The sequence below is a fragment of the Glycine soja genome, chromosome 19 (genome assembly GCF_004193775.1).
Source record: "Glycine soja cultivar W05 chromosome 19, ASM419377v2, whole genome shotgun sequence".
Taxonomy (NCBI): domain Eukaryota; kingdom Viridiplantae; phylum Streptophyta; class Magnoliopsida; order Fabales; family Fabaceae; genus Glycine; species Glycine soja.
Window position 1 is genome coordinate 3,893,802 of NC_041020.1, and position 20,919 is coordinate 3,914,720.

Here is a 20,919-nt window from a genome sequence, read left to right on the forward strand (position 1 = left end):
CCTTTCATAGCGACTATTCCATTCATTAAGCGTGGGTTGCATTAGTCGCATCCAATTTCTTCCTTCTTTTCCCTTTAAGGTCAAGTCATGTATGTTGTTGGGTTGCATTACTGGGCCCGGAATAGGTTGTTGCATTCCAAACTGTCGCATGACTCTATCCGGCTGGTGCCATTCCACTTTTTGAAAACAAATAAGTGGTACGATACATGTCCATAATACAGACCCAATAAAACAAACTTGACTCAAATTCATTTCCACATGTCCAGCATAAGAGACCCAAACAAACCATATAAAAGTTAAATTTAATAAATTAAGTAACAATTACAACATCATTTAATAAACAAATGTCAAAATTATTACCTCGTCGCGTTTCATGACATCTAATTTACGACGAAACTCAAGTAAATTGTCATTGCCTATGAGATGCAATTCACCTCCCAACCATCTTCACAAAAAATCAAATAACAAAATAAAATGTTACGTACAATAATGATTAACATGAAGCAACCATATTTATTAATTATCAATTCAAAATAGTAAAGGAAAGTATACCTGTAGGCAAGTGGTGCGTTTTGTTGTTGTGGAGGAATAAACGATGGGGCTACCGTTGAGCATCGTTCTCATGCCCATAATTGAATCAAGAGAGTGAAACCGCCTATTGATTTAACATTATAGTCAGTTGCGATGCACATCTCTCTATAAAGGTTACCCAAAAGAGCAGCTCCCCATGCATAAGTGCTGCACTATCTAAGGTCTCTCAAAAATTGCAAATATCTCATTGGCACCCTTTTGCTGCTTTTGTCAACAAACATCACGCCTCCTATGAATCTTAAGATCCAAGCTCGAGCAAATCTTTCAAGCCCTTGTTGGTTGCCTATAAAATCATTAATATTTGCAAATTGAGAAGTCAACCAACTCAATAAAAGTGAGTTCCCGTCAACTGCATCATCGTCAGGCATGACACCCAATAATTCATGGCACAACTCAAACCAGTCAATATTTCTATTGCCAGTTAAAGGTCTTCCATCCACAGAAATACCAAGTAGCACAAAAACATCTTGAAGTGTAATAGTTGCCTCGCCACACTTCAAATGAAATGTATGTGTTTCTGGCCTCCACCTTTCAATAAAAGCATTAACTAATGCTCCATTTACCTTCAACTGCGCCAATTTCATTATCGGGTACAAACCCGAAACTTGTAATAGAGGAATAATTTCCTCGGGCGGTGCTTCTCTATGATTGTACAGTGGTATAGCTCGTCGAATTTTTAACGTCCTTTGATTAACACCATTCCAAATATATTGTGATATATGACTTTTTTGCATCCATAATAAATCATCCTGTAATGCTCCAGATGCCACATCATAATCATTAGATGATGACGAACTTGCCATATTAAAACTCCTGTATAAAAAGAAAAAAATTAATAATCACACATATCATAAAAAAAAAAAAAACTTCGTACCCCATTGTCCAGAGGCTCTTCGCTATGCGAATGTATGGGGGAGGGATGTTGTACGCAGCCTTACCCTTGCATATCATAAATAATTAATAATAAATTACAATATATTTAAATACATTTTAAATACGTACGCAAACAATATTCTAAAAAATACATAATGTAAATTTTAGAAATGAACACATAATTTAAGTAAATGAATTATAATGACAGTAAATTGAAATAAAAAATTTCTTCAAAATTATTTTGTTAATATATAATGTTGAAGGTAAGTTCAATTTTTTAAAAAATGATTTTATGAAATGTACGAGATATATGAAATAACGCACACACACGCACACGCACACGCACACGCGCACACACACACATATATATAGCAGCAATTTCAGCAATTTTTTTCTTAATTTTAACTTTTATTTTAAAAGTTATTAATTATAATTTAGAGTTTGATTTTAATTTTAAACTATTGATATATTGTATCAAACTCAATATGCCTTTCTTTTTTAAATACGCTCAATAGCAATATTATAGTAATATTTATTATTAATTTTAATTAAAATTATATTCTAGAAATTAAAATTATCAACCCAACAATAACCAAGTCTTACAATTGCAAATAACATCAATTATAATTAATATCATTAAATATTAACAAAAAAAAATAATATAATATTTAAACAACAAATCATAAATAGCAATATTATTATCTATAATTATCTTCAACAATAATTAACAATTTTATATTATTATAAAATAAAAAACAAAGCACTAAAAGTATATATCAATTTAAACTGCCTATCTATCATAAAAAAAAAATATAACAAAGCACTAAAAATCTAATACACTATCACTAAAAAATATAAACTGCCTATTTGCAAATATATATATATATATATATATATATATATATATATATATATATATATATTAAAATATAACAATTTATAGTATTTAAATAACAATATTATTATTTATAATTATCTTCAACAATAATTAACAATTTTATATTATTATAAAATCAAAAAACAAAGCACTAAAAATATATATCAATTTAAACTGCCTATCTATCTACAAAAAAATATATAACAAAGCACTAAAAATGTAACACACTATCAAACTAATAATAATTACCTCTACAAATAAATCCACTAAAAAATATAAACTGCCTATCTGCAAAAATATATATATATATAAATATTAAAATATAACAATTTATATACATTAAATAAATTAAAAACACAAAATAAAAACTAACCAAACAGGGGAAGGGGGAACCTGCAAACAGGGCGGGAGAACCTCGCTGCAAAAAAATATATATATAAATATTAAAATATAACAATTTATATAAATTAAATAAATTAAAAATACAAAAAAAAAAACCTGCTGGGAAGGGGGGAACACGGGAAGGGGACTGCTGGGGGGAAGCAAAACGAAGGGGATGCTTGGCGGGCGGGCGGGGGGGGGGGGGGGGGGGAAGCCTGGGTGGGGGAGGGGGGGGACCCATTTAAGGGCGTCTGGACGTGCCTGGGGCAAGGGCGCGAACCAAGGCGCCTCGGGGAAGGCCACGGGTCAACGCACCTGCGTGCAGGGCGCGACCCTTAGCGCCTGCGTGCAGGGCGCTTCCAACCCAGTCAGCACCGCTTTCCAAAGCCTGCAAGCCACACCACGTGTCACATTCTGGTGGAACGCGCCCCTCAGGTAAGTGCTTTGTATTATAATAACAGACCCCCTTGATAAATAAGACTAAAACAAACCCATTCTGGTAATTAATTTGTAAAAGTGACCCAATATGGTGATTTTGCCGTGGAAGGGGTCAGCCGTTGGGGGTTTAATTGAATATCACGATTTTGTTCTTCAATAACTTCCCCCATTTGATTCTTTTTTTATTTCTTAACAAAAATAATAGTACAAGAAAATGTTTTAAAACTAGAGTAGTGAGTGATGCATGCGGATAAATATTGTTATAAAATATTAAATTTTTATCCATATGATTCACGGGATAAATAGAATGTGAGAGAATATTTTTGTATTTTGAATTTTTTTTATGTTGAAAATTATTGATAAATAAATATAAGGTAATATGAGTATAATACACATGTACTTATAAGTAAAGTGACATGACTCTTATCTATAATCTATAACAATAGGTAATACTTTTACCCTTAAATATCATAAGAAACTTGTACATTATTTTCTCTAAGTAATGCTTAAATTTGTAATTTGTAATTTAGTCAAATGATGCTTGAAAATTGAATAACTATATACTTTTCCATCTTTTGTTATTTCGTAATCTATAACAATAGGTAATACTTTTACCCTTAAATATCATAAGAAACTTGTACATTATTTTCTCTAAATAATGCTTAAATTTGTAATTTGTAATTTATTCAAATGATGCTTGAAAATTGAATAACTATATACTTTTCCATCTTTTGTTATTTCGTAACTGCATCCTCTTAATTTTCTTTCAACCTTTATATGTGTAATGCTTCAATTGTAAACAAATTCCAAACCCCCAAAAGAAGTAAAACTCGAAGAAGATGAAGATTAACGTCAAGACTCTTAAACTTAGTCGTCCAACTCTTACGGTAGGAATTAAAAAAAAAAAGGTATTGTTATATTTGTGTCGAATGACATTGAATATTTATATTTTTTTCATAATTTTTTTTGGATTGTTAATTTCTTTTAGATTAAACCATTTTCTTTTAGTTCTTTTGTAATTTTCTCGTTGTAGGAATTTTGTTTTTAGTTACATTTGTGTCAAAAGCTATTGAATATTTTGAATTTACAATTTTTTTGGAATATTAGAGTGTGTTTGGTTTGTATTTTCATTTTCTGTTTTTATTTCTTGTTTTCGTTTTCTGAAAACTATTTTTATTTTCAAAAGATTAGAATTCGAAATATTTGATTTGACTTCTTGTTTTCTACTTTCAAGACATAAAAATCCTGAAAATTTATGATATATTGACTTCTTGTCTTTTTGTATTTTTATATTTGCTTAAAATTATATTTATTGTCATCGCGTTTTCATTTTACCCAAAATGAGGTTCTAGTCTTTCAACTGAAAACGAGATTTTATTATTTCCATGTTCTGGTTTGTTTGGAAAAATATTTTCACTGAAAATGTTTTCAAAAATCCAACCAAATACATTTCCATCACCAATTTATATTTCCCGTGAAAATAAAGACAGGAAACAACCAAACCAAACAACCCCTTAGTTTTTGGGGGGATTGTTAATTTTATTGATTGATATTAGATTGCTATTAGATTGCTGATGTGAAGAAGAACACAGAGACATCGCAAGGTGTTGATGTTTACCTTATTACACAACAAATGCTTATTCATCATGGGAAGGTGCTTAAGGATGCCACAACCCTGGAGGAAAATAAAGTTGTTGAAGATAATTTTGTGGTGATCATCTTAAACAAGGTGATGTAATGTTTTGTTTTGGTAGTTGCATTGTTTATGTTCTCTTATTTTTTTAAGAATGAAGGGAGAACTATAGATATAGAATATGAAATCATATTTAAATGGTCTAGATTGAAAAAAAAAAATGTTATGAGATTCATACTTGTTAATGACTGTATTTGATAAAGTAATTTTTTAACACTTTTAAGTATCAATATTGTAAACTAATTATTTTATTTAGAAAGAATAATATCTTTTAAATTTAAGATCTCTTATTATACCACTATTTTCTTAAATAAATAAGTATTACTTAAATATTTTCATTTACTTTTATTTTTAAAATATCAAACTATCCCATTACTTCTTTTAATTTTATTTTTATTCTGAAAAACTTGAAATGTATTTTTTAAAAGAAATATAAGAATTATTTTTCCAACAATAAAACAAATATACAATAATGCTTGTGTTCTCTCTCTTCAATTTATATAAAATATAACATAATAGAAATATTGACACACAAACATAACAACATTTGTATTTTCGATAGTAATAATAATGTTTTTTTTTATCAATAGTAACACAACCTTATTATACTAATAATATTAAAACTCAATAAGTTGATTTTTTTTTTAATATAAGTAACATTTGAAACTATTGTGGTAGAGTCTTGTGTCCCACCATCTTCAAACCGACAAGTAATTTTCATGCCATCAATTGATCTTTTTCTTATATTTCCTTGAAGTAGTATCAATCTCGTTCAAATATTGTTATCCATACTTATTAAATGACATGTGACATATTTAAACATTAAAAAATTATTCGCATAACATTAGTCTCTTCTACTTTCAATCAATTTACTTTCCCACTTAATTCAATGTCTTAAAGATTAACCTTATGAAAAAAATTTAAAATATATTAAATATTTGAGACTTGATGACAAATTTTAAAGTGTAGGGGTTGTTCTAGGGTTTGGTTGTTTCTTTGGCTTTTTGACTTGATCTGAAGGTTTGGGTTTAGATGAAGATGAGGGGTCTTTTTTTTTTAATTGTAGTTTAGGTCTGGGTTGGTTGGGTTTAGGTTGAGCTTACTCCCCCTGCATCTATTGAGATGCAGATCTAGACTCAAGATTGACAAGTTGATCCTGAGTACACATCGTCTGACCAACCACAGATCTAGACTCAATAACACAATTGATCAACACATGAACATGGGCTGATTTGTGTTGTTCATCAGTTAACCAGCGGGTCAACTCCTTGTCAAAATGAGGACCGGGTTGATTAAAAACCAATAACATTGGTGGAAGCTCATGTAGCTCCATGTAGAGCTTGTAGACCTTGGATTTTCTTCATCAATGGAGTCCTTTGCTTCTTGAAGATCAATGACAGTGGAATGGAGAAGGAAGAAAGATGATTGGAGACGCCAATTCAAGGAGAAGATGAGTCAAGATTAAGCTCACCACCATAGGAAGCCATGGATAAGAGTTTGAAGGTAGGAGAAGATGAGTGGAGGGAGAGGGAGAGAAGGGGCACGAATATGCCTCAAATGAGGTCTGAAATTTGAAGTGTAATTTCTCAAATGATCAAAATTGAAAAAATGCATACACAAGGCCTTTATTTATAGCCTAAGTGTCACACAAAATTAGAGGAAAATTTGAGTTTCTATTTAAATTTAACTTGAATTTGAATTTGTGGAGCCAAATTTTGAGCCAAAATTTCACTAATTATGATTAGTGAATTTTAGCTATGGTTTAGCCCACTAATTCAAGATCAAGTCCAATATTCTCCACTAAGTGTGCTTAGGTGTCGTGAGGCATATAAAACATGAAGGACATGCATAGAGTGTGACTATATGATGTGGGAATAAAGTATAGTAAGCAAATGTTCACCTCTCCCTCGAGGTCCAAAATTTAATTGTATTGGACTTCTCCCAATTCAATTAAATTTCTCTCCTAACACATATCAAATAGTGCACTTAATGCATGTAAAATTACAAAACTATCACTAATACAAAAACTAGTCAAGGTGCCCTAAAATACAAGGGCTGAAAAATTCTACATTACTAGGGTACCCTCCTTAGAATATGGAGCCCTAAATACAAGGCCCAAAAATAATGAAACTTTAATCTAATATGTACAAAGATAAGTGAACTCATACTTAACCTATGGGCCAAAAATCTACCCTAAGGCTCATGAGAACTCCAGAGTCTTCTCCTGCATCTCTGGCCCAATCTTCTTGGAGTCTTCTATCCAAGTCACTAGATGTATTCATTTCATTTCTAGTACTTCTGAATGATAACATGAAGTTTTTGAAATAATGAGAACAAAAATGAGTTGTCTCCCGATGCAATTAAGCCACGCAAATTGATCTTTCAACCTTAGCGTTATTTTTCACTGATCATTTAGAAATCCCCATGAATCTACAAAATTAATAACTAGATGGTGATTGAGAAGTATTATAAATGAAATTCAAATAAAACATGGTGATATTTTAGTACCTCTCAAATGGATACATCCACCTATACTGCACTTGTCCACCAAGTCTTGCTTTATATGCAAGATGAATAGGAAGATGCTCCATTGAATAAAAAAATCCAAGAGGAAATATTCTTTCCAATTTGAAAAGAATTAATGGAGTGTTCTCCTCTATCCTAGCTAGGGCATCCTCCTTCAACATTGCAGAGAATAAATCTTTGAAGAAATGACTAACTTCAATATGTGGATTTAAAACATGCATCGGCAAAGAAATAAATGCAATGGGAAGTAAGCACTCCATGAATACATGACAATCATGACTTTTCATCTCGTGCATCCTTCCCTTGTCAACATTGGCACATCTTGCCAAGTTAGAAGAATAACCATCAGGCATCTTTGGTTATTTTACCAAAGAACAAACTAAGTTTGCTTCCACTACAGTTAAAATGTATTTTGCCTTTGGCTTTAACATCTTTTTGTTACCCAATGGCTCCAACAAGTATGATCGCCTACAATACAAAGCTAAATCCTTCCTTGCCTTCTCATTGTCTTTTGTCTTGTTACTCATATTCATCACGGTGTTGAATATGTTGTCAATTTTTTTTTCTCTATGTACAAAACATCAAGATTGTGCCTTAAAAATTATGTTATTAGTCTGGAAGATCCCAAAAGATACTTCTTTTTCTCCAGTTATGCCACTCCCAACATCCTTCTATTGTTGTGACACCACTTTTTGTAACTTTTGACAAATTCCTGACTCTACACCACACTTTATGTGGTGTCAACCTAAGTGGTGGCCCATTATGCTCCCCCCACCCCCTCTTTTTGAAGGTTTTTTTTGTTCGTCCTAAATGGATGATCATTGGTTAAGAACATATGATGTGAGTCAAACCAACAAACTTTCCTTCCATAATGAAATGTAAATGACTTCTTATGTTCCATGCAATATGGACAGGCAAATCTACATGAGTCCCTCAACCAGACAACATGCCATAAGCAGAGAAGTAGTCCACATCAAAGTTGCCTTCATCATAAAATTTTGCTTCCTTGACACATCATATGTCAAAACATCACTCCATAACTTCTTCAATTCGTTAATCGAAGACTCTAGATAAACATCAATACCCACCTTCAGATTAGATAGGCCTAGTATGAGGCAACTCAAAACATTATAACTTTAGACATGCACATTTCATGAGGAAGATTTTACAGTGTAATAATTACGAGCCAACAAGAATAAGGTGAAAAATGATATTTGGACATACAGATTAAATCCATCAGAGCATAATCCAAGTCATATGTTGCGTGGATCAACAACAAAATCTGGATGTACTCGATTAAAGTGCTTCCAAGCCTCATCATTAAATGGATGGCGTAACACTACAAAACTTTGTTTGTTTTGATGGTTCCATGTCATTTCTCATGTAGTTTGCATTGATGCAAATATTCTCTGTAACCAAGGAATTATAGGCAAATAGAACATTGCCTAAACTAAAACTTGTTTTTTGTTACATGATCCAATGTTGCAGTCATGATACCTTAGTTTTTTTTACAAAATTTGCATTCAAGTAATGCTCCATCATTTTTCCCATATTCATTGTCATAAAAGAGCATACAACCATCCACACAACAATCAATCCTCATTACTTCCAACCGCAGCTTCAATACCAATCTCTTGGCATCATAATAACTTTTTGGCAAACTCCCTTTTTATAGGTGTTATGTCCAAAAGCATTTGTATAATAAACTCTAAGCATTGATATGGAACATTCCAATTGGACTTGCAAGATAAAATCCTCATGCATATTGATAATTTAGAATCTTTAGCCCCTTCAAACAATGACTTATTTGACTCTGCCAACAGATTATAGAATCTCTAAGTTTCTTCATTTGAAGGCTTTTCCATGTTGTTTGACTAAGTGTTTCAACTGACTCATGTTGCCCAAGAGCATCAAACACCATCTCTTGCTTTGACGTCAATTGTTCCACTCGAGCCACATTTGCACCACTACTTTAAACTCCCATACAAATATCTTCAACATGTAAATTAATATGTGACCTCTCTTCATCATGATCATTCCAAATCCAATAATCAGGTTTGAAGTCAACTTTGTAAAGGTGAACCTTTACTATTTCATCCTTCAAAATAGCACAAAAATTGCCTTTAAGGCATGGATATCTGATCCCCCCATCATCATTATCATAAATGTTTTGTTGAGCTTTGTCTACAAACTCGTCTACCCCACTTACAAAAGACGGTTTCAAACCTCTTCTACCATTATAACACCTATCATACATCCAACCACGATTCAAAATAATGGACTGGATGTTCTATATATTCAAACCAATTCTTAATGTTAAAAACAATCATGTTAAATATGGACACATTCCTAAAGCTAAGGTTAAACTATTTCAGCATATAAAACTTATACGTTCAGTGTTATAAGTTTTTTAATTGTCGTATAATTTGGAAAATGAGAGTATAGATAAGAGACTTAATTTAACTCTAATAAGTTAGGGACTTAGGGAATACATATTAGCAATTAGCAAACTTGTTCAAAATACCAAGAGCAAAACTAATTGCTAAAGTATCTATGTCAATAAACAAAATATCAAGTCTTATTTAAGAGTTCTGAAAACATCATTGGTTAAGAATATTACATAGGATTATTTACCCTGTTTTCGCATCTTAGATTGAATAACAATTCTACAAGGAATGTTAGGAAATATATTTAAAAAAATAGTAAAAATGAAACAGAGCATAATCCTCGCTCCCGTTCTCTATATTGTTATTCTCTCTACGATTCTGCCACTCCGTGGCTGAACCCAAACACCAAAGACTCAAATCCGACGCCACTTCCAGTCCAATGCCACCAACCGCCTCCTCGTTGAAAACCGCTTCGCCTTCCAAGACATTGTCTCTTGTCTCGTCGCTGCCTGCTGCTTCGACCACATTCACCACTAGATTTCACTCCACCACATCAAAACAAAGGGACCAAATTGAGGGACTTACCAATTTTGTAGGTGACTGTGGCAGCCGTGGCAGCCGTGGCAGTCGTGCGATCGTGGCTTCGTGCAGTTGTGCGACGACGGAAGTGAGAACTAGGGAAGTGAAGGTTTTAGAACTAGGGAAGTATGGGTTTGAGAATGAGGGAGTGAAGGAGTCATAACGAGGAAGTGAGGGTTTTATTTTTTAAATTAATTTTATTTACTATTCAATTTTTAAGAATTTTATATTAAAATAAATTGGTATAATTAAAATAAAATCACGTGAGCTATTCCAAATAAAAATATGTAAACTTATATAAATAGATTTGATTATTTAAATAAAATTGTAAACTTAATATAAATTTATTGATTATTATTAGATTAGTGTTTATGTATATGTGTAGCACACAATAAATATTTATTTGTATCTAATTATATTTCTCATCTAATTATACTTCATATAAATCAATATTCTTAAATAAATTAATTAAGATTCTAATAAAAATATTTTTAAATATAAAATTTATATTTTGAAATTATAATAAATAATTTAAATTATGGTATAAAGTTATTTTTAAATTGAAATGATATAATTAGTTAGAAAAATTAAATATATACAAATAAAGATAAAAGATAGGATAAATTGATGAAGAGATATATTTTTTTAGTTAGTTGTGATGAAACTATTGAAAAAAAAATTGATTCAAACCAGTTTTTCACATCAATATATTTTTTGACACCAATTCTTAAATTACAAGTCGTTCTAAAAAAAATTATGGCATCTTGAGCCATCCATGAAAGTCCAGGAAGAAACGAAGAATTAAGCATGTGGCATAAGAAATATAGGAGTTGCACATCTAAGAGCACAAATTAAATAAAATTTTAATTGAAAACTAAATTTCTATTTCTGGTACATAACATTTAATTCACGAGTAAATTCAAGATAGAATTATAAAAGGTTATTTAAAAAAGTGGAGGAAAAAAATCAGTAAATAGGAACCAACAATATAAAAGAAGTAAAAAAAATTACACTAAAATACATTACTATTGATATCTCTCAAAACACACACACGAAAGATGAAAATAAAAAAGATAGTAACAAAGAAAAAAATAACAATCATTCTTATCTATAAAAACCTGAAAAATTTTAATACACACAGGAACATTCTTTAAGTGAATTATTCTGATGATATTTGTAAACACACAGGAACATTTTTAAAAATAGTAAAAAAGAAAAAATAAATAAGAATTGATGAGAACTTAATTATAAATTGATAAATTTTATAAATATTAATTTATTTATTTACTAAGACTACACTGCATTGTTTTTAGGTTGATAAAAATATGAAAGAGAAACCCAAAACACTAATCATTAGAATAGAGAATCACCAAAAAAATTAATATAATTCTAAAAAAATATAACAATGTAAACATTTTTTTAATATCTCCAAACAAAATCTACAATGTAAGCATTTTTTTTAATATCTCCAAACAAAATCTACAATGGTGGCGACACCAAATCAGTCCATTATCAAAAAGTTAAACCAAGTAGTCCAAATTTATTTTGATAATAAATATGCTAATCATCTATCAAAGCTTGTTTTTTTAGGTTGGTCTTGGTTGTCCTTTTTTCGGCCTAACCTATTCTAACCTAGCTAACTTTTTAAAATTAACAATGTTAATGTCTTCATTCAATTACATCTTTATAACCTATTTGACTCAATAAGCTTTTTTGTAAGCCCCACGACCCAAACCTAGCTATTAGTTATCTAAATAGATCAACATAAGCCTTGTGAGCGATTTGGCCTATTCTCATCCTTAGGACTAGGAGTAATACATTTCAGGATAAATTCAGTGTCATGTAGATCCAGATTTTTTTTCAAGTTGAGTAGAAAAATAAACTATTATTTCTCAAATGAAAATTAATATAATCTTTATCAAGATGGTATTAGCTTTGGAAAAAAATAAAAATTAAAAGGATAAAGAAGGTAAAAGTTAATTAATATATATACATATATATATATATATATATATATATATATATATATATATATATATATATATATATATATAAAATTTGTTTTCTCTTCTATCTTTACAACATTTTGTAGTCATCTTTTCTAAAAGATTAACTTAATTATGAGAGCCAAAAAAACATATTTCTTTAATGTTCAAGTAAAAAAATTTAATATATTCAAATAAATAAAATACGTGAATCAAGGGAGGATTTAAATTCATATATATATATATAAAGATTAAATAATTTATATAATTTATTTAAAATTATAGTTAACATTAGAAATGAAAAAATAATTTTTTATACATATTTATCAATTTATCTAAATTTTTATATATGATATTAATAGATATTCAAATTTTCATTTTAAAATATATTTTAAAAACATTTTTAATCAATAATAAGTATAACAATTTAATATAATAAATATATATATATATATATATATATATATATATATTATCATATTTAGCAACATTAATTATTGAAATCTGCTTATGTGTTTAGCTATTTATTGAGTCATTTTTATTATCTCATGTGTTTAAAAACATTTAACAAAGATTGTTTCTTTTTCCGATGGATTTTGTTTATTATCGACGGATTTTATTACCAACAAAACATCTATTGGTAATGCTAACATTTTTTATGGACATTTATCCGTCGAAAAAGTTCCATAATAATTTAAAAATCTTCAAAAATTTCCGTCGAAAATAGTTCATATTTCCTACATACCATAATCCATTGGAAATGACAACAGTTTTGACAAACATATGTTTGTCAGAATGATATGTCGGTAATTATAACGCTGCTGATGGATTTAGATCCGTCGGTTATTTTCCATCAAAAATCAATGATTTTCTTATAGTGATAGACCTAGGTTTTAGAAATTTTATATGTGTTGAGCCATCTTATTAATTTACTATTTACATTTGATACTTATTTACTTATGTTTGGTGTTCATGGAGGCTCATCTCAGATCTTTATATATATACATGATGTTATTTCAAAGATGTAAGGTGTTATACTTTAAATTTAAGTGTTTATTATGTATATCAACTTGTGGCTTTAAATGAAACAACATTTTGTCAATACGTATGTCGCATACGATTTTGAAAATAGATTGCTTTCTATTCAAGTTGATTGTTTTCATTAAAAGGACAAGGATTGGGGGGCCTTCATGAAAAGTTTATCTTTTCGTTTTCTATTACAACATTTATGGAAAGGCTTTGAACTCACTTGTTTATAAAGATAAATAAAAGGTGTTTGAAATGTATTTGTAAACTCGGATTTTAGGGTGTTACACATTCAACTCATGAACAATGTCATTAGTTGAAGCTAAAAATAGCTCTATGTTGGAAAAAAAGATGGGTCTATAGTATTTTTCAAAAGTGATGGGTATGTGTTGTTGACAATATTTGTAAGAGAATCTTTTGTATTGTCAATAAGCATATAAGATAGTATGTAATGGTAGTATTTTCATCACTTATTTCACCAATTGTATTATTTCCAATACCGAATACCTAATCCGAAAATTATTTCACCTGAGTCACATCTTTAGTTGAAGTTTCAAATTGAAGTCTCGTGATTTTTTGTTAAGGTTGGAACTTTAAATAAAGTCCAAAGGCATGAAGCATTAATACTTGCATGACCAACATCTTGTTTTGTTCCTTTTGGTATGATTGGAAGTATTTGTCTCAAATCTCCTCCCAAAACTACAATTTCTCTTCCAACGGAAGACGTGATTTTTCCCTATCAGAAAATCTTAATATATCCCTAAATGTTCTTTCAACAACTTCAAAACAATGTCTATGAGTCATAAGAGTTTCATCCTAAATTATGACTTTAGTCATCGAGATTAACAGTTAAAGGATTACCTTGCTTTATGTTGCAAGTAGAATCTTCATTTACGTTGAATTGGAATATGAAATCTCGAATGGGCTATTCTTCCACTTGGAATCAACAAAGCAAATATTCTATTTGTTACAATTAAAATAATTTCTCCTTTAGACATAAATGCAAAAGAAATAGCTCTCCAAAGAAAAGCTTTACCTATCCCTCCACAACCATAAAGAAAAAACAATCCTCCAGTATTTGAATATGTGCTAAACATGACTCTATCATAGAGTAACAATCAACCAAAAATTGTTGAAACAAACGTATAGACAATAATAATGAAGATTGTTCCATGACTCTCTGTTGAATTCTTGATAACTGCTATATATAGGTATATTTTGGGATTAAATCATATAGGAATTGCTAATTTCTCTCTCATATTTCTTCCTTTTATGTGAATAATTGAAATTTTAACATTATTTAAGTTTTTGTGTAGAAAGTGGTCAAGTTTGTGAATTTACAAGTGCTTGGTGAATAATTGTCACAGAAAAACAAAGTAAAGGCCAAGAAAGCAAATTGAAGATCTGAAGTTACCTGCTCAGTGCATCTCAGGTGCTCAGTGTGATGCAGTCACTCAACAGGCATAACATGCTTAATGTCAGGAAGTATGGAGAAGTCTGAAATGTGGAGGCGCGCTTAGCGCGAGTCACGCTTAGCACGAAGGAGAAGCAATCATTAGCATGAAGGTTGCGTGAAATCCAAGTTGAACTGCACTTATAAAAAAAGGAAGAGGAGAAGGAGAAAAGACACACAACTACACAGAATATTCAATAGAATACAATTCCTTACCGAAGACAATGGTTAGAAGCAATCATTAGGAACCATTTCTTCCTTCCATTCCCTTTCTTATCTATTCCCTTCATTAACCATTACCCTCTTGCAATTGTAAAACCTCTCATGACAATGAGAGGCTAAAACTCCTTTTGTTGGGAGCTTAACAGTCAATTATTCTTAATGTAATTACTCTTCCTATCTATTTAATATTATTCCTTTTCATTATTTTTTTATGTGTTTAATTTCATTATTTATGGTTTGATTACCCATATTCATGGTAAGTTTTAGAGGTAGCATTGGGAAGTGTCATTCCCTAATAGATATGGAAAAATGTATCTAAATAATTCATCTCTAGGGATAGAATGATCTTATTTAGCTTGTTATACATCTTTATTCTTAATGTAATTTAACTGTTTTATCTCTTAAAAGGATTTGGGAGAAAAAATAAATAAATTAGGCTGTTTAACTTGAGGGATCATGATTAGAGTATATGAGTAGATGCATGTGATGATTGGAATAATCTTAATTAGAAAAAAAAATCATTAATATTATATTAAGAGTAGTTCTGGTAGGCTAAGCTCCCAACATTTTCATCTCTTGAGTCAACTTTTCTTCTAATATTGGCTTCTCTCATCTAATCTATTCTAATTAATTAATTTACCTTGTGTTTGTTTTTTTTTCTTGTTTATTTTAATTTAATTTTATGTCAAATTATTTTACTATTCTTTTCACAACCTTCTAAACCAATTTAATTATTGCTTGAGAATTTTATATTCATCTACCTAAGTACAAACGAAGCATTTGTGGACTCAACACTCAAACTTTCATTTTAACTTTACTACTTGTATACATTGGTGCACATGCCATTGATCAACGATTATGTATATAATAAATTCTCTCATTGAAACCTTTTGCCTTTTGTTTGGTGTTGTTTATGAAACATCCTTCAAAGGAATATCATTTGTGTATCCAGGTTCTCCTCTAGGAAATAGCAATGGATACTGCAAAGGAAGATAAGCTTTACTTACAACAAACAAACGCTTCAAAACTCTTGATGTTGTTTCAACAATTAAATCCTTGTTTGATGAATGTGGGCGTTGGGGGCATTTAATAACATTAAATGCACATGTTTTCCTCATGCAGAAAGTCCACTCTTCAAAGCTTGTGTATTGAGTACTGCAAAAGGTGATCACTTCCTTTGTGTCAGAGTAGGTCCTCTACAACAAAACTCTTCTTTTGATGACGATTTAGGAATTTTAGACCTTGCCTTTATTTATTCTTCATAGGATTCGACAAATCCTGAGAGAATGTTTCTGCAAAAGAAATCTCAAACACAAAGTATTAAATTAAGTCTTAAATGTTATCCTAAATGTCGTATCAAATCATGACTATATCTACCTATCATCTGAAACATCAGACACAAATTTCTCAAGGCATGTTCTAATAAAACATCAGATATGAAACATCAGACACATATTTCACATAAGACGTAACTTTTAACCTCTGTCTTTGTTTACATCTAATCAAAATAATTAAGGGTCCTGATTCATTTTAAGACATAAATGTCCTTTGACTTAACACTTTGATTAACACACTATTCAACCTCGCTTCTAGTATGATATTTGATATTTCACTTTGTTCTCACTCACACGCTTTCTAAGAAATTTCCCTTAAGGTTACTCATATCATAACTACTTCAAGCCATACACATTTAACTATGGAGTTCTTAGGTGATGGGTTACCAAAAAGTAAATGCTTCTTGTTGGTATAGATAGTATCAATTAATTTCTTTGAGTCATCTTCAATTGTATAGTCTCATACTTGTACAAAATCTAGATCCCTCTTTTTTCTGGTGTGTTACATGCCCACCAAGTTTTGTCAAGTTCATCCTTGAACCACACTGTACTAGGAGAAAAGTTTACTCTGATACCATTTGCGACATACTTGATTGTTTGCTTCTCAATAGCTAACACTATGACATTTAACAAGGTGACATTTCACTTAACTTTTTTTGTTAGTCAAAACCCTCCACCGATCAAAGCCTCCGTAGGTAGCCCTTTTCTAGACCTCGATAATCTACTTCAGCTGCTTTCAAGATCAATGACTATCCTCACAAACCAACACGAGACTTTTTAGTGTATTTTGTTCTCACTCACAAGCTTTTCAAGAAACTTTCCAAAAGACCACCTATCCCATAACTATTCCAAGACAATCACACTTAACTGCGAATTTCTTTAGTGATATTTTATTTTACACCCTTCATAGCTAATTTTCAACTTTAAAATGAAAATTTCACGTACACGCTAGATTGAGCTTGGACTCTACATGCAACAAAAACAACCTATAACTTCAACTTTTTTAATACAAGTCAAAAGATAATATTGACAAGTGACAAAAATGAAAATTTGAAATAAAAATACAATGCATATAGAAAAGAAATGTCCCCATCCTTATTAAGAAATTATATTATCTCAAGAGAACAATTCACAACAACGCATGATAATCCTTTCCAAAAAAGTATTTTAGTGACCTTTTTAATTTTATTTCACAAATTTTTATATTCCCCTTTTATCAGTAATAGATCTAGAAAATACAAAGCAAAGCTCAAACTCCTTACAAGAGAATAATCCAATGCTATATTAGTTATCCCTTCCTAAATTTATTAGTCCACCTTCAATTTTCTGTGTCTTTTTTAAAATTTGGCAAGCAAGCCCGCCAACCCTCCCTTAATTAGGATGGACTAGATGTCCAACCCAACTCAACAATAGCGGGGAAAACCAGGTCTGACCCATATTTGGAGGGTTGAATGCAAGACATGTCAAAACAGACCAGTCCAACCTGCATTGCCAATCCCATTGGTGGGACAGAAATTAGTTGAACGTCAAATAAGAAGTCTTTGATATCATCTGGTCAGACAAAAAAAAGTGAAAATAAAACTTGTTTAAATACATAGGTGTATATAAATGATAGTTTTATTGATAATAAAAAGTTCAAATAAATCTAATTAATAGGCCTTTAAAGTTTAATTTTTCTGAAACTATCCGAAATCAAGGTTACTTTTTTTATAAGGAAATCAGGGTTATTTTACTTTTTATTTTTATATTTATGCAATCTAAAACTTTTTTTAGGGGAAATAAAGTTATTACATTTCATTCATAATTTCTGTAACAATACAAGCTGGTATATGATGGAATTCATGAGAGCTAGCATAAAATCCTGAAGCCTAATGAGGTTATTTGTTAACTTGCTTCTTAATAAAACTTACTGGTGTTTGGAATAGGAGAAAGTGATGATCTACATTTCTTTTAAATAACACAACAATTAATGAGGTTATTTGTTACTGTCTTGCAATTAGGGACTCCGGGTTACTTAATTTGCTAGTGATTTGTAAATGTTCTATTAAAAAAGTAAATTGAGCATTGATTAAAGAAATTAAAATCATTCACCAATACAAAAGTTTAAAGAATATCACTACAACTCGTATTAATCTTTTCCAAAATTGTCATAACTCAGTATTTCACGTGACCTTTTTAATTTTATTTCACAACTTTTTATAATTCCTTTTTATTGAGATAAAATAAATCATTAATAGATAAAGAAAAATATAAAGCAAAGCTCGAACTCTTTCTTGCAAGAGAATTTTTTTTTTTGCTGAAGGGGAAAAGCCCAAAGACAGAAAAAACAAGCAAACTAGAATGGGAGTTGCTACGTGCACCCAGCATTATTGCTGGGGCACCCAGCAAACAGTGAAGTGGCAAAATTGCCCTTCAATAATTCTTCTTCCGGAAGAAGTATTTCCGTAAACTTTTCGGAACAAGCTTTTCCGGAAAGTTTCCGGAAAAAGACTTCTTCCGGAAAAAGAATTTGGGAATTCCGGAAGTAGTCACAAACTTCGTCCGGAAGATCGTCATCCGGAAGTTTCCGGAAGAACCTTCTTCCGGAAACTTCCGGAAGAACCTTCTTCCAGAACTGAACTTTTTTTAAAAAAAAAATTATTTAATATTTAATGCGTATGTAATGACGATTTTGCCCTTGTGTAATTTTCTTTAAATTAACGCGTAAACGCTTCTTTCTACTGCGCTTTCGCTTTCTTCGCTTCTTTTTACTGCCTTTCGCTTTCTTCTACTTTGTTTCTTCCGGTTGCTTTGTTTCTTCCGGTTGCGCTTTCGCTATTTTGGTGGTGGTCCCGTGAAGTATTTAGAGATTCGGTGGTCCCGTGTTCGGTATTTGAAGTTTTGTTAGTGGCTGTTCTTCCTATTTTGTCGGAGGTACGCTTTTATGGGTATTTTTTTTCTTTTCCTGCTACTTTTTAGAGAAGAAAAGTAGTAAAAAAAATGTGTATCCGGAAGAAATTTTAGGCACTGACGCCTTTTCCGGATGAAGTGTTGCCGGAAAACCCTTCCGGAAGACCTTCTTCCGGAAGTTACTGAGGCCTATTCTGGAAGAAGTGGTTCCGGAAGTGTCTTCCGGAAGCACTTCTTCCGGAATGGGCCTCAGAAACTTCCGGAAGACGTTCTTCCGGAATGTTAAATTATTAGATTTTTTATTTATTTATGTTTTATAATTTATATATATATATTTGTTTAATAATGGATTATTTGTTTAATTAGGTATAATGGTATATATTGTGGACATTAAAATTTATAACAATAAAATTCATTTAATAATTTTTTTGTTTTATAATGATATATATATATATATATATATATATATATATATATATATATATATATATATATATATATATATATATATTTCTGTTTTATAATTTTTTGTATTTCTGTTTTATATATGTTGTGGATAATTTAATTAGGTATAATGGTATAATATTAAATGATTTAGGTAACTTAAATGTATAATGGTACAAAAATGTTTTATTAGTTGTTTATTATAGTGATAAGTTTAGTTTAAGTAAATAATGTAGTTATAAATTTAGAATATAGTGATAATTTTAATATAGTCGTGTATGATGCATATGTCCTATTAATATGTTTGTTATTTAAGGTGTAGTAAATTTTTGGATGTGGTTATATGATAATTTGAATGTACTTGTGTATGATGCATATGTCCTTAAGATGGACGAAGATCAATGGAGGTATGACTTTGCGATGTCACAAGAAGTTCATATGGATTATGATTATGATAATCAAGAAGAATGTGGAGTGAATGAACCACATGTCGATTGTTCAAATGCTTTTAATACATCTCAGGTAATCATAGATAATTTGAGTCATTGGTTGAATTGATGGTTTGTATGAAAATTAATGTGTTAGGGTTGCGTTGTAGGTATTCGCTACTCGAGATGATGTTTTGCAATGGGCTCGAACAGTTGCCCATGAAAATGGATTTGTTGCAGTGATTATGAGATCTGACACAGAGACCGGTAGCAGAGGAAGAAGTTCATTTGTGTTAATTGGGTGTGAAAGGAGTGGTACGTACAAGTGTAGAAATAAAGAATTCGTTAGAAAAGACACCGGGAGTAGGAAATGTGGTTGTCCCTTCAGGCTTCGTGGGAAACCAGTGCGTGGAGGGGAAGGTTGGATGGTGAAGTTGATCTGTGGGATTCATAATCATGAATTGGCGAAGTCCTTAGTTGGACATCCATACGCCGGGCGATTGACTAAGGAAGAAAAGAAAATTATTGCTGATATGACAAAGTCGATGGTGAAACCGAAAAACATCTTACTAACGTTGAAGGAACACAATGCCGACAGTTACACCACGATAAAGCAAATTTACAATGCAAGAAGTGCATATCGTTCTTCAATAAGAGGAGCTGATACCGAAATGCAGCATCTGATGAAGCTTCTCGAACGTGATCAATACATTCATTGGCATAGATTGAAGGATGAAGTTGTGGTGCGTGATCTGTTTTGGTGTCACCCAGATGCAGTAAAGTTATGCAATGC

At 30.9% G+C, this 20,919-nt stretch overlaps 1 protein-coding gene and 1 long non-coding RNA gene across 2 annotated transcripts; both read right to left on the bottom strand.

Moving 5' to 3' along the window:
• Nucleotides 1-743: 743 nt before the first annotated feature.
• LOC114400445 (protein MAIN-LIKE 2-like) lies at nt 744-1,394 on the bottom strand. The gene has a single exon (XM_028362889.1). It carries the CDS (start codon nt 1,392-1,394, stop codon nt 744-746), a length of 651 nt encoding a protein of 216 aa, XP_028218690.1.
• Nucleotides 1,395-9,931: 8,537 nt separating this feature from the next.
• Nucleotides 9,932-10,486, bottom strand: LOC114398187. The gene is made up of 2 exons (XR_003663518.1): nt 10,352-10,486; nt 9,932-10,278 (listed from the first exon to the last, which is right to left on the bottom strand). It is a non-coding gene; the product is annotated as an uncharacterized LOC114398187 (long non-coding RNA).
• Nucleotides 10,487-20,919: the final 10,433 nt, after the last annotated feature.

Excerpts from the sequence above, each read along its gene's own strand:
- LOC114400445 (XM_028362889.1), bottom strand. The coding sequence starts at position 1,394 with ATGGCAAGTTCGTCATCATCTAATGATTATGATGTGGCATCTGGAGCA.